Consider the following 12,444-nt stretch of genomic DNA (forward strand, 5'->3'; position numbering starts at 1 on the left):
AACCCAAGGTCGAGAAGGGAGAGTGTTGACATGTTGTGGGGTTGTTAACCAATGTCATAAAACAATATGTGTACTAACTGTTTAATGAGAAGCTAGTCTGTTCTGAAAACCTTCATCTAAATTACAATAAAAATAAATAAATACATATGCTCCTCAACTTAAACTCATACATTGCTGGTGGGAGTACAAAATGATACAACTGCTTTGGAAAACACAGTTACGTGTGGCAGTTTCTTATAAATGTAAACATATACCTATCCTATGACTCAACAATTCTAGGTTTTGACCAGAAAGGAGTGAGATCATAGTCCACAAAAAGAATTATGTAGATTTGTGGTGACTATATTCATAATAGCCCCAACCTGGAAATAAACGTCCATTAACAAGAAAATGGGTAAACGAATTGTGGTGTATTCTTACACTGGAATACTACTTGGCAATAAAAGAATGGATCACTGTTATGTGGATGGATCTCGAAAACATAATGAGCAAAAGAAGCCAGACACAGAAGCCACCTAATCCATGATGATGTAAATCAGAACAATGGTTGCCTATGGGGGATAAGGGATCAACTGGAAGAGGCATGAGAAAACTTTCTGGGGTGATGGAAATGTTCTATTTCTTTATTAGAAAGGTAGTTACATGGGGTGGATACATTTATCAAACTTAGCAAATTATACACTTAAACTCTGCATTTCACTAGATATAAATTTTACCATAATTAAAAAAAAAAACTGTAAAATAAAATCTTAGTTCCCTTCTCAAAAATTTCCAGTTGCCCAAATCTCTAGAAATTCATCTAGCATTCAAACGCCTCCACAATCTGGTCCCAACCTTCTCTGGTTTCATAGTTTCTTCTGTCCCATTAATGACACCATGGCCTACTTTAATTCTCAAAGATTATCGATGATCTTTAGTCAGAAGCATTGGAGTTCTGACCTATCCCCTTCTAGCCTACTATAGCAAGAAGTATCTGCCTTCTCTCTTAAATATTTTGTATTCTCCCATCTCCAAACATTTTCCCACACCGTTCCTTCTATTTAGAAAGTCCTGACTGCTTTTCTCTGCTTATTAAAACCACCATCATTGAAAAACAAGTTAAAAACCTATACTTACGCAGCATAATGCCTCTCGTCTTTGGGGCTGCCATAACATTCGCCCTATTCACATTTCACAAAAATGCCCTATATGGTTAAGTCTCTTTTTACCTGTGTGTGTCTTCTCTTTCCAGTTATATTATTAGCTCCCTGAGATGGAGCCCAAGTCTCTTAGATGTTTTACTCTCCAAGTTTCTCTATGGTTCCTTGGTAGGTACTCAACACATGCACGTTGATTGGCTGACTTTGCACAATGATCTACTTAAACTCTATAGTCTATTGAAATTTTAATTTTCTTACAGGAGCTTATCCATTAGGGAGAGATTTCTTGGCTGTAGAGGCATCCCGTGAACCAAGAGACCATTCATATTTGGCTGATGGCTGCTTGCTGCTTGACAGAGACTCATCTATATGTAAAAAGAAGACATTACTCATTATTGGTTGGTGAAGACACCTGCTTGGTTTCCCAACTTTGCCACAAGTCACTATTTCCAATTTAGGTCATTTATACATTCTTCTCCTGTGACTTAACTTTTTAACATCATGGCCAATAGCCCTAGCGAGGCCCCAAGTCCACAGTCAAATGACAAGGTCAGAGTCCTTTCTTTCCTCTCCAGGTCTAAATGACTGCGTGTGGAGGAAGCCTGATCAACCCATATGAAAGCAAGTAACAGCCACTCCCATAGAGGAGAGAGCACCTTTACTATTATTACGATTATTTACATTTCATTAGAAAAGAAAACCTAAAAAGAAAAATCACAAATGAAATATGGAACGAAAAACAGAAGAAAAAAAAGGGTAAATTCTAACTTAATCTTCTCTTTTACCATCATCACACAATCCTGCAATCTGCACAAACTAATCCTTTCTCCTTCACTAACTACCCCTGGAGCAGTCAGCTCTCAATGAGAACCTATATCCTGAAGACTGTTTATCAGAGGGAGTTCATCTTATCTGCGCTACTGTTAGGATTTAAGCTTACCTGGACTGACACTGCCACTCCAGAGCCCAGTTTGTTTTCTTTCTCAGGTCACGGGTTCAGTGCCCCTTCTGGCTATCTCTTCCATCTCCACAGAATGTGTTCTCCTCCCTCTTTCTCTCAAGAATGCTTTGATTAACCTTCTCCTTCCTTTGACCATTAGCAACCAGACCATCTAAGTTAACTATTTAGGCCTTAGGCCACCCAAACCATAGCCAGGCCAGTTCAATATGCAGAAGTGTTTTATCATCACTAAAGGAAGCTGGTTCATCCCCTGATGCAACGATTTACAGTTCTTGCTGATTTTATACTTAAATAACTCTTTCATGAATCCAGCTGCATAATCTCTAGCCAATCTCCCAACAAAGCCAATGACTAGATCTGGTAGTAAAACCCAGGGCTGATAAGCATGGCCCAAGGATTAGAACAATCCTTTTTCTTTCTCTTTCTTTCCTTCTTTCTTGTTTTTCACAACCCTCCCCTTGCCCCCTCAGAAGTAAGACTAAGAAACGACCATGTAGGAACTAGGACTATATAAATCATTACCCAGGATGTGACCAGGCTCATCAGTCTCCTGCAAGAAATGGGCATCTTTAAGCTTGTCCACAGACTTACTCGAGACTGTTTTCTCCTCACTTTGGTTTGCCTTCTGTACCTGGGTAATGAGTACTAAACAGCCAAAAGGCAGAAAAGTCAACAGATACAAAAATAAAAATAATTAAAAAACAGGGTAGGCTGAGATGAAAGAAAAAAAAAAGGAAGGAAGGAGTCAAAAGAAGAAATTCAAAATAAAGATTGTGAAGATCATAGAAAATCTAAGATTGGTCTCTCTTTTCATCCTCCATTCTTCCCAAAACATACATATGCTGACCACATATTTGATTCTAGATTTTGTACAACTTACGAATGACTCTTCAAAAGAGTTGACTGAAAATTCCTAATCAACCCTAATTTGCTCAATTCAATTTTTTTTGTGTGTGCTTTAAGTGGAAGTTTACAGTTCAAGTTAGTTTCTCATACAAAAATTTATACACACATCGCTACGTGACCCTAGCTGCTCTCCCTATAATATGACAGTGTACTTCTCCTTTCCACCTCGGATTTCCCATGTCCATTCAACCAGCTCCTGTCCCTTTCTACCTTCTCATCTCGCCTCCGGACAGGAGCTGCCCATTCAGTCTCATGTATCTACTTGAGCTAAGAAGCATCAATTAATTTTTTAATTGAAATTAAACTTATCAATACAAAGAGTCACTGGATTATTGTGATAAACCCCTGCACCAGAAATTAAATAAAATTAGAAAACTTAACATATATCTTTACCGAAAAAAAAAATTGAATCATAAATACAATTAAGACAAATAACTGAGCGAATTTCCTCTGGCAAGAACACCTCTAGGTGTTCCAGTGCATTTGCCTGTGGGGCTTACCGGATTTGAGGTGATCGGCAGCACCTTAGACTGTGGCACTCGAGGTAACACCAAAGGCTGGGGTTCACTTAGTACACAGGGGCTTCCCGAATCCGGTCTGGTGACTGCAACATTACTCTCATCATCTGAGCAAAGGAATAGAATCTGTTATCCATGGATATCTTCAGATCCATAGCAACAGTACTGTGAAAAAAAATCTCCCCTGAAGATTCATAATCCCGAGCTAAGCTTCACTCATCTTTGCAGCCCAATTTCATACCACCTGCATGGTTCAAAACAGAAACCTCAAGTCAAGAATTTAAAGTGGTCCCAGGCTGGTGATACTTACTGGTAACCAGTAGAAACAAAAGCAAAGATCTGTAGAGCTACCCTGTCCAAAAGAACACTTGGAGATGACAAAAATGTTCTACATCTGTGCTGTCCAATATGATAGCCATCAGCCACATGTGGCTATCAAGCATTTGAAATGTGGCTGGTGTGAATGAGGAAATGAATTTTAAATTTTAATTATTTTAATTTAAATAGCCATATGTGGCTAGCAGCCACTATATTGGACAGAGTGGCTCTAGGGGAACCTTGAGATATTCAATTGAGGCCTCAAAGAGTTACCACAGACAAAGTTACAAGATTAGAACCCACTGTCAAAAATCATAAGATCCACAAGGAAACAAAGCACCTTGATAGAGAGCAAGCAAAAGCAACATAATCAGATCAGGAAAGACTTAAGAAATTAGAAACGCTACAAAACACAAACAATAGTGTCAGAAAGCTGATTAGTGGTCACTTAGGGGTGAGGAGTTGGGTAGGAAAAGGAAAGAGGGATTATAAAGAGGCATGAGGAAACTTTTGGGGGTGATGTGTACGTTCACAATCTTAATTGTGATAATGGCTTCATGGGTGTACAGATGTATCAAAACTTATCAAATTGTATACTTCAAAATGTATAGTTCGTTTTATGTCAATTTAAAGCAGTTTAAAAAATGTATTTGCCACTTGTATATAGTAAATAGTTTTTCCTCACAAATCATTATATTCAAAGAGAAAGCACAAGTTCTGTCTAATCATCATACTTAGGCCTTGTTATTCACCCACTCATTGTCAGTATTTATTAAATACCTGTGGGAAATACAAAGAATTCAGACCCTCCTTTTCCACTAATCAAGCATATAAACTAACACATTGGTTACTGCTGTTAGTTGCCATCGAGTCAATTCCAACTAATAAGGCTTGAAAATCCTAAATATCCTTTACATTGTTTTCACACAGATCCTTACCAGAAACATAACCCTCCCAGTGATTACGTATCAACTCCTCCATACAGCCCAGAACCTTGCTCCACACGTTGTCAAATACACATGCAAGGACATCCTCTTTCATGCAGTAAAATGGAGCAATGGGAGGGTAACCTAATTTCTGTTTCTCAGCAGCCACTTCTGATTTTGTTCCATGAAACTCCTCTTCCCTATAACAGAAGCAAGAGGGAAAGACTTTATGATTATTCTTCAAAAAGTGCTCACCACTGTTCTTCGTGCTTCTTAAGCATGTGGTTTGTGCCCCTCTCCTAACCTTTGCTCAGCGAATATACCACACGTATGAAGCTACCTTGTGAACTAAGGCAGTTATCAATAAAGGAGACTGCATTTCCCTCTTTACCTCCACCCATCTCTGCCATTCTGCTAAAAGGTAGAAGAAACAGAAGGCTGAGATGCATTATAAGGTTTAAACAGATGAACACTGTCAATTGAGCAACAAGCTATGACAATTAAGCGTACAAAAATAATCTTTTTGCTATAACTGGATGAAATTTAGATTAACATTAATGTGACAATTTAATTATGTACATGTAACTGTGATACTTACATTGTATAACTATTTGAAAAATGATTCTTCAGGGAAACCGTATACATATATTATTAACACTGTTGTTGTTGGGTGCCCACGAGTTGCTTCCGACCTCATAGTGACCCTGCCTGGTCCTGTGCCTTCCTCACAATCGTTACAATGTTTGAGCCCAGTGTTGCAGCCACTGTGTCAATCCATCTTGTTAAGGATCTTTCTCTTTGTTTGCTGGTCTTCTACTTTACCAAGCATGTTGTCCTTCTCCAGGGACTGGTCCCTCCTGATAATACGTCCAAAGTAAGTGAGACGAAGTCTCATCATTCTCGCTTCTAAGGAGCACTCTGGTTGTACTTCTTGCTAGACAGATTTGTTCGTTCTGGCAGTCCGTGGTATATTCAGTATTCTTCACCAACACCACAATTCAAAGGCATCAATTTTTTGGTCTTCCTTATTCACTGCCCAGCTTTTGCATGCATATGAGGTGACTGAAAATACCATGGCTTGGGACAGGCACACCTTAGTCCTCAAAGTGACATCTTTGCTTTTTAACACTTTAAAGGGGTCTTTTGCAGCAGATTTGCCCAATGTAATACGTCATTTGACTTCTTGACCGCTGCTTCCATGGGCGTTGATTGTGGATCCAAGTAAAATGAAACTTGGATCATTTGAAACTTGACAACTTCAATCTTTTCTCTCTTTATCATGATGTTGCTTAACGGTCCAATGTGAAGATTTTTGCTTTCTTTATGTTGAGGTGTAATCCATATTGAAGGCTGTGGTCTTTGATCTTCATCAGTAAGTGCTTCAAGTCCTCTTCACTTTCAGCGAGCGAGACTGTATTGTCTCCATACCGCAGGTTATTAATGAGTCTTCTACCAATCCTGATGCTGCAGTCCAGCTTCTCGGATTATTTGCTCAGCATATAGATTGAATAAGTATGGTGAAAGGATATAACCTCAACACACAACTTTCCTGACTTTAAACCATGCAGAATCCCCTTGTTCTGTTCAAATGACTGCCTCTTGGTCTGTGTACAGGTTCCCCATGAGCACAATTAAGTCGAATTCTCATTCTTCACAATGCTATCCAAATTTGTTATGATCCACACCACTGAATGCTTTTACATAGTCAATAAAACACATATAAACATCTTTCTGGTATTCTCTGCTTTCAGCCAAGATCCGTCTGACATCAGCAATGATATCCCTCATTCCATGTTCTCCTTTGAATCTGACCCGAATTTCTGGAACATTCCCTGTTGCAACCATTTTGGAATTATCTTCAGCAACATTTTACCTGCATGTGATATTAATGATAGTTTGATAATTTCCACATTTTGTTGCATTACCTTTCTTTGGAGTGGGCACAAATATGGATCTCTTCCAGTCGGTTGGCCAGAAAGCTGTCTTCCAAATTTCTTCGCATAAACAAGTGAGTGCTTCCAGTGTTGCATCTGTTTGTTGAAATATCTCGACTGGTATTCCGTCAATTCCCAGAGCCTTGTTTTTTGCCAATGCCTTCAGTGTGGCTTGGACTTCTTCCTTCAATACCACCAGTTCTTGATCATATGCTACCTCCTGAAATGGGTGAACGTCGACCAATTCTTTTTCTACAGTGACTGTACTCCTTCCACCTTCTTTTGATGCTTCTTGTGTCGTTCAATTTTTTGCCCATAGAATCCTTCAATATGGCAACTCCAGGCTTGAATTTTTAGTTCAGTTCTTTCAGCCTGAGAAATGCCAAGAGTGTTCTTCCCTTCTGGTTTTCTAACTCCAGGTCTTCGCATATTTCATTATAATACTTTATTCTGTCCTCTCGAGTTGCCCTTTGAAATCATCTAATCAGCTCTTTTACTCCATCATTTCTTCCGTTTGCTTTAGCTACTCCACATTGAAGAGCAAGTTTCAGAGTCTCTTCTGACATCCATTTTGGTCTTTCCTTTCTTTCCTGTCTTTTTAATGACCTTTTGCTTTCTTCTTGTATGATGTCCTTGATGTTATCCCACAACTTGTCTGGTCTTCGGTCATTAGTGTTCAATGCGTCAAATCTATTCTTGAGATAAATCTCTAAATTCAGGTGCTACATACTCAAGGTTGTACTTTGGTTCTAATGGACTTGTTTTAATTTTCTTCAGCTTCATTATACTTGCCTATGAACAATTGATGATCTGTTCTACAGTTGCTCCTGGCCTTGTTCTGACTGATTATATTCAGCCTCTCCATTATTAACACTAATATATTTTTATTAAGACAATAAACATTTGGTATTTGGCTGGAAGGGAAAAGGAAGTTAGCTAAGCAGCACAGGAAGCTACTCTTGGACTCTTCTGAAAACTACTGTATCTGTAATCCAGAGGCTCCCAGTTAGCCGAGGAAGGAGTATCAAAAGTTCTAGGATTCTGGTGAAAAAATATAGTTAATAGATCTGCTCACCCCTGGGACTTATAAACCAAGATAAAGCAAATTAACTCTCTACAGTGAGAGTTACCCCTATGGCAGGTCTCAAGACTTAAATAGGAAACTATAGGCAGGAAAGAAGGGGCTAAGAGGATTATTCAGGGTAGCCACAAACTCTTTTCTCCTCTCTTTCCCCAAAAGCTGGCTTGGCATTAAGTAGGAGAGTAAGCTGAGTAGTATTAATTGTTTTTAAATTTATATTTCTTTTTAGAGTAGATAACATATGCATATGATAAAAAAAATTTCAAATTGTACAGAAGGATATGTAATGAAAAATAAATCTCCTACATCTCTGACCCCCAGTCCTCAACCCTAGAAGCAAACATTATACATAGTTCCAGAGAAACAGTTGCATACTACACTGTACTGCACTTACTTTCTTAATTTAACAATATATCTTGGCCCTTGATCCCTACCAATACATATAAATCTACTTTTTTAATAAAATATTCCATTGAATAGATATACAATAACATATCTAACTAGCCCCTTACTGATTAACCAATCTCTTGCTATTATAATCAATACTGTAGTTCTTTGGCGACATTGGCAATTACATCTGTAGGATAAATTCCTATAAACAAAATTATTGCGTTAAAAGGTATATGAATTTCAAAAATTGCTATTTCCCTCTAAAGAGGTTGATTAATTTTCCAATGGTGAAAGAATATACCTGTTTACCCATCAAGGAATTATCAAATTTTTTTGTTCTCTGTCAATTTGACAATTAAAATGCTTTCTCATAATTTTAATTTGCATCTCTAATTGTGAATGAGGTTGAATTTCATTTCATATGTTTAAACGTCATTTTCTTTTTATGAACTGACTATTCATGTCCTTAGCCTGTTTTTTCCCTAGTCTTTTTCTAATTGATTTACACATTGAAGAAATTAACTCTTCGTTTATGTATAAATTGCAAATATTTTTCCCAGTTTATCATTTGTCTTTTTACTTTGAGTTTTTCCTATGCAGAAATTTCATTTTATATAGTCATTTACAAGAATTTCTTATATGACTTGTAGATTTTTGTGTTATAATTAGAAAGGCCTTCTCATTCCCAGATTATTAGAAAGAAAAATCAGTTTTCCATGTTTTCTTCTAAAACTTACATGATTTTATTTGTTACATTTAAATCTTTAATACACGTGAAATTTATTTTTTGTGTAAGAAATAAATTAGGAAACTTATTTTATTTTTTTCCCCCAGATGTTTTTTCCATGTTATACCAAAATCATTTGCTGAAATCATTGCATATACTAATTTCCCACAGGTGTTTTGGTTTATTTCTAGATTTCAGTTTTTTTTGTTTAGGAATATTCTAAAGGTCCAACTACTCTGTCATTTTTACAACCAGATATCTTGGTATCTCTTAAAGGAAAGCTCCCTTTCTAAAAATTTTGTCTGTGTTATCTAAAAATTCATTTGGGTTTACTATCTAGAAAAGGGGATACCTATCAGCCATTTACATCTCATTTTAAATTAGTGAAATCAGCTTAAAAACACCAAGGGAGAAGACATTTGATTTGGGAAAAAAGGAAGGGAAGAAAGACATAATTTGACACAGGTCAGGTGAAGTGAAGGGGAAGGGGGGGGCAGCCTCTGGAAAACCAAAAGAACCTACTTATGATTCAGTTGCAATAAGCAGCTAGCTCAGTGGTGTGATGTACAGAAACCTGGGTTACGTTTAGCTGGACCTAGGCCTGTGTGCATTTAGCACGTAGGCAAGCAAGGCTCAGAGGAAATAGGATGGGAAGAAGAGAAGTGAGTCCAAAATCACGTGACACAACACTACCTAGATTTAACCCCAGCCTCACAGCCTAAATACTATTCTAACTCCCTTAGGTGGCCCTGCTCTTACCATCAGTTGTGGAACTTTCAAAGGCTTGGAGGAATAGTTTAGGACGTTAATGTTTCAGAAAGATAGCATGGAATAGTGAACACAGCAAAGGATTTAGAATCGGATGAATAAGGTTTTGATTTCGGCTTTACCTCAGATACATCATTTAACTACTCTGATTCTCAATTTCCTCTTTTATAAGGAGGGTAAATAATATCTATATCACATGACTAGTGTCAGAGTATCGTAAGAATGGATATCAATAAGCTTTATTAATTGTAAATTTCTGTGCCAAGTATGAGGTTTTATATAAATTGCATATATCTTTTTTCAAGCAGGATTTATGTCAACAAAGTTCACACCTTGTCAACTGCTCTTTTAACGAGTTTCAGAGTTTCCATGATTTACTGGTGATAAAATTAAATTATGTAAAGGAAAATAATCTTGTTTTAAAATCTCTAATCTCAGGAAAAGGCACATGTGAAGGAAGAAAATACCAAGTAAACCTGGTATGTGGAAGCAACAGGAATTTGATTCTACTAAGAATATTAATTCTGGACACCTGAGAAGTACCAGAAAAAAACAACAGAAATTGACATAAACTTATAGGTAATTTTGGTAGTATATTTTAGGAAAAAAGAAGGTATTAATACACAAAATAGGAGAGGAGTAAACAGTATGTTTACAAGGAGTAAAAAGACATAATACTCACATATCTGTGCAGTCAAATGCTAGGTATTCCTCTATTATTCCTTCCGAGAAGATAACACAGTCTTTCTCTTCTTCTCTTTCCATAGAACACAAGCTAGGAGATTTGGCAATGGAAGATGCTTTATGAGCATAAGAAGATGAAAAATGTACCTTCTTTCCCCTTATGCCAAATCTGGAAGAAGGAAAAAGCAGGTATCAATTATGTACAACCTTAACAGTTCTCACAGCAACACAGCCACCTGAATTTCAGCTCAAACCCCCCTTGCCCTGGTGACACCTTCCTGGACTACTCGAAGTCTCAGTAACTACTATTTCTCAGAATAAGAAGAATAAATATTGGCCATAGACCTACTCTGCCACTAGGCACTATCTAATACTGCTTGCTATCTTTCAGATGCAACAGATATAGCTATAAAATAAGCTTTAAAAAAATCTAAGAATATTTACATTTCTAATTACATCTTTAGGCTATCTTGGAGGATATATGTTTATTTCTGTAACTCCATCATTGCCCAAAATGTGTGCTCCTTAACGGCAGGGATCCTATCTTACTTATATTTAAATTTCTCTCCATATCTAGGTATTCAATGAATATGTGATGACTCATTCATTTCAACAGCTTTATTTTGGAGAAAGTTAGTCAAATCTGAGCAATACAATTTTTAAGAATAGCTCTCAGTTTAAACAAATATTAAATATAACCAATCTATGCTCTGCAGTATTCTTTATACTTGTGTCTTTTTTTTTTTTTAAATGGGGAAAAAAGAGTAAACCTATGGCACTTTTAACATGGCTGGTAGGAAAATCTTACCAGAAAACATTTTGAAAATACATATTAGAAGCCTCCTTGATCTAATGGTTTCATTTTTAGAGATTTCCTTTGAGGATATAAGCTATAAGAATTACTATCACAGAATAGTTTAAAATTACTAAAAATCAGGCAAAGCCAACATGGCACTATAGACAGAAGCACCACACTGTCCCTCCACAGCAAAGACCCGAAAAACTAAGTAAAACAGAGATAAACGACAATCCTGGAACCTTAAGTATCAAATGAAGAGATAAAGAACTCAACCAAGCACCGAATAGAATAAGAAACTGACAGAGAGTGAGCAGAGAGATGGAACGGAGGTCCCTTCTCAGCTAATGCAGCACAGATTTGCCATCTTGGACTCCTGTCAGAGACTGGTGGACAGGGAGTAAGAGAAAGCAACTTCACAGAGCTCCCAGCAGGAGACACAGCATCCAGTAACCAGCGATACAGTTTCCCACCCCCCACCCTTCTTCCCCCTGCTTGGCCTCCACTGCTTCCCAGCAAGCTGTGGTTGCTTGGCTCAGAGGCGCTGACTCCATGCAGCTTGGATTTGACCCACCCACCCCAGCTGGCTCCTTCACTGCCATTTCTTTGTTGCTGGTCTTTCATCTGTCTTCACCTGTCTTTTCATCTCCTTCCCCTCCATTCTTTCAAACACCTGGCTCTGTGTGCTCTCTTTGCTTCTTCTTGACAGGCTGTGAACCACCGCTCAGCTGGGAAACTGGTTCCCCAGTCCCAGCTGCCACACTGGTGGGATCCCTGGGGCCTTTCTTTTTCTTTTCTTTTTTGTTTTTCTTCATTTCTCAGTTTCTCGTCTCTCTCTCTCTACTTACTTTCTTTCCTATCTCCTGAATACCTGGTGCTGTGTGTCATCTCCACCCCTTCTAGCCAGGCTGTACTTCAAGGATTGGGAGCCAATTCCCTGGTCTGCGCAGCCGCACCAGTGGGATCCCTCAGTATTCTTTTTTTTATTTTTTAGTATTATTTTTTTCAGTTTTCTTTTCTCTGTTTTGTTTTTCTGCATTTCTCAGTTTCCTGTCTCTCTACTTACCTTCTTTTCCTGTTTCCTGAATACCTGGCACTGTGTGCCATCTCTGCCCCTTCTAGCCGGGCTGTGTCTCAAGGCCTGGGAGCCACTTACCTGGTCACTGGTAAGATCCCTGGGGGCATTTCTTTATTTTTTAATTTTTATTTATTTTCTCTTTGTTTTTCTTCATTTCTCAGTTTCTCATCTCTCCACTCCAACTGCAGGCTCCCTCAGCACTTTTTTTTCCAGCCTCT

At 37.9% G+C, this 12,444-nt stretch overlaps 1 protein-coding gene across 9 annotated transcripts in view; it reads right to left on the reverse strand.

The window, feature by feature from the left end:
- FAM149B1 (family with sequence similarity 149 member B1) overlaps positions 1-12,444 on the reverse strand; it is a 62,844-nt gene that overhangs the window by 10,498 nt on the left and 39,902 nt on the right. For 7 of the 9 annotated variants that reach the window (XR_002825135.1, XM_004383236.2, XM_023737685.1 and 4 more), the window contains 4 exons: positions 10,351-10,521; positions 4,781-4,968; positions 3,507-3,631; positions 1,398-1,504 (listed from right to left, as the gene is read on the reverse strand). Coding sequence is in view for 8 of the 9 variants with exons in the window: in XM_004383236.2 (XP_004383293.1) it covers positions 1,398-1,504; positions 3,507-3,631; positions 4,781-4,968; positions 10,351-10,521 (591 nt within the window). In the remaining variant the exon portion in view is untranslated. The remainder of the gene's footprint in view (positions 1-1,397; positions 1,505-3,506; positions 3,632-4,780; positions 4,969-10,350; positions 10,522-12,444) is intronic. The other 2 variants (XM_023737686.1, XM_023737684.1) reach the window with 1 other exon arrangement.

The sequence above is a fragment of the Trichechus manatus genome, unplaced genomic scaffold (assembly GCF_000243295.1).
Source record: "Trichechus manatus latirostris isolate Lorelei unplaced genomic scaffold, TriManLat1.0 scaffold00106, whole genome shotgun sequence".
NCBI classification, from domain to species: domain Eukaryota; kingdom Metazoa; phylum Chordata; class Mammalia; order Sirenia; family Trichechidae; genus Trichechus; species Trichechus manatus.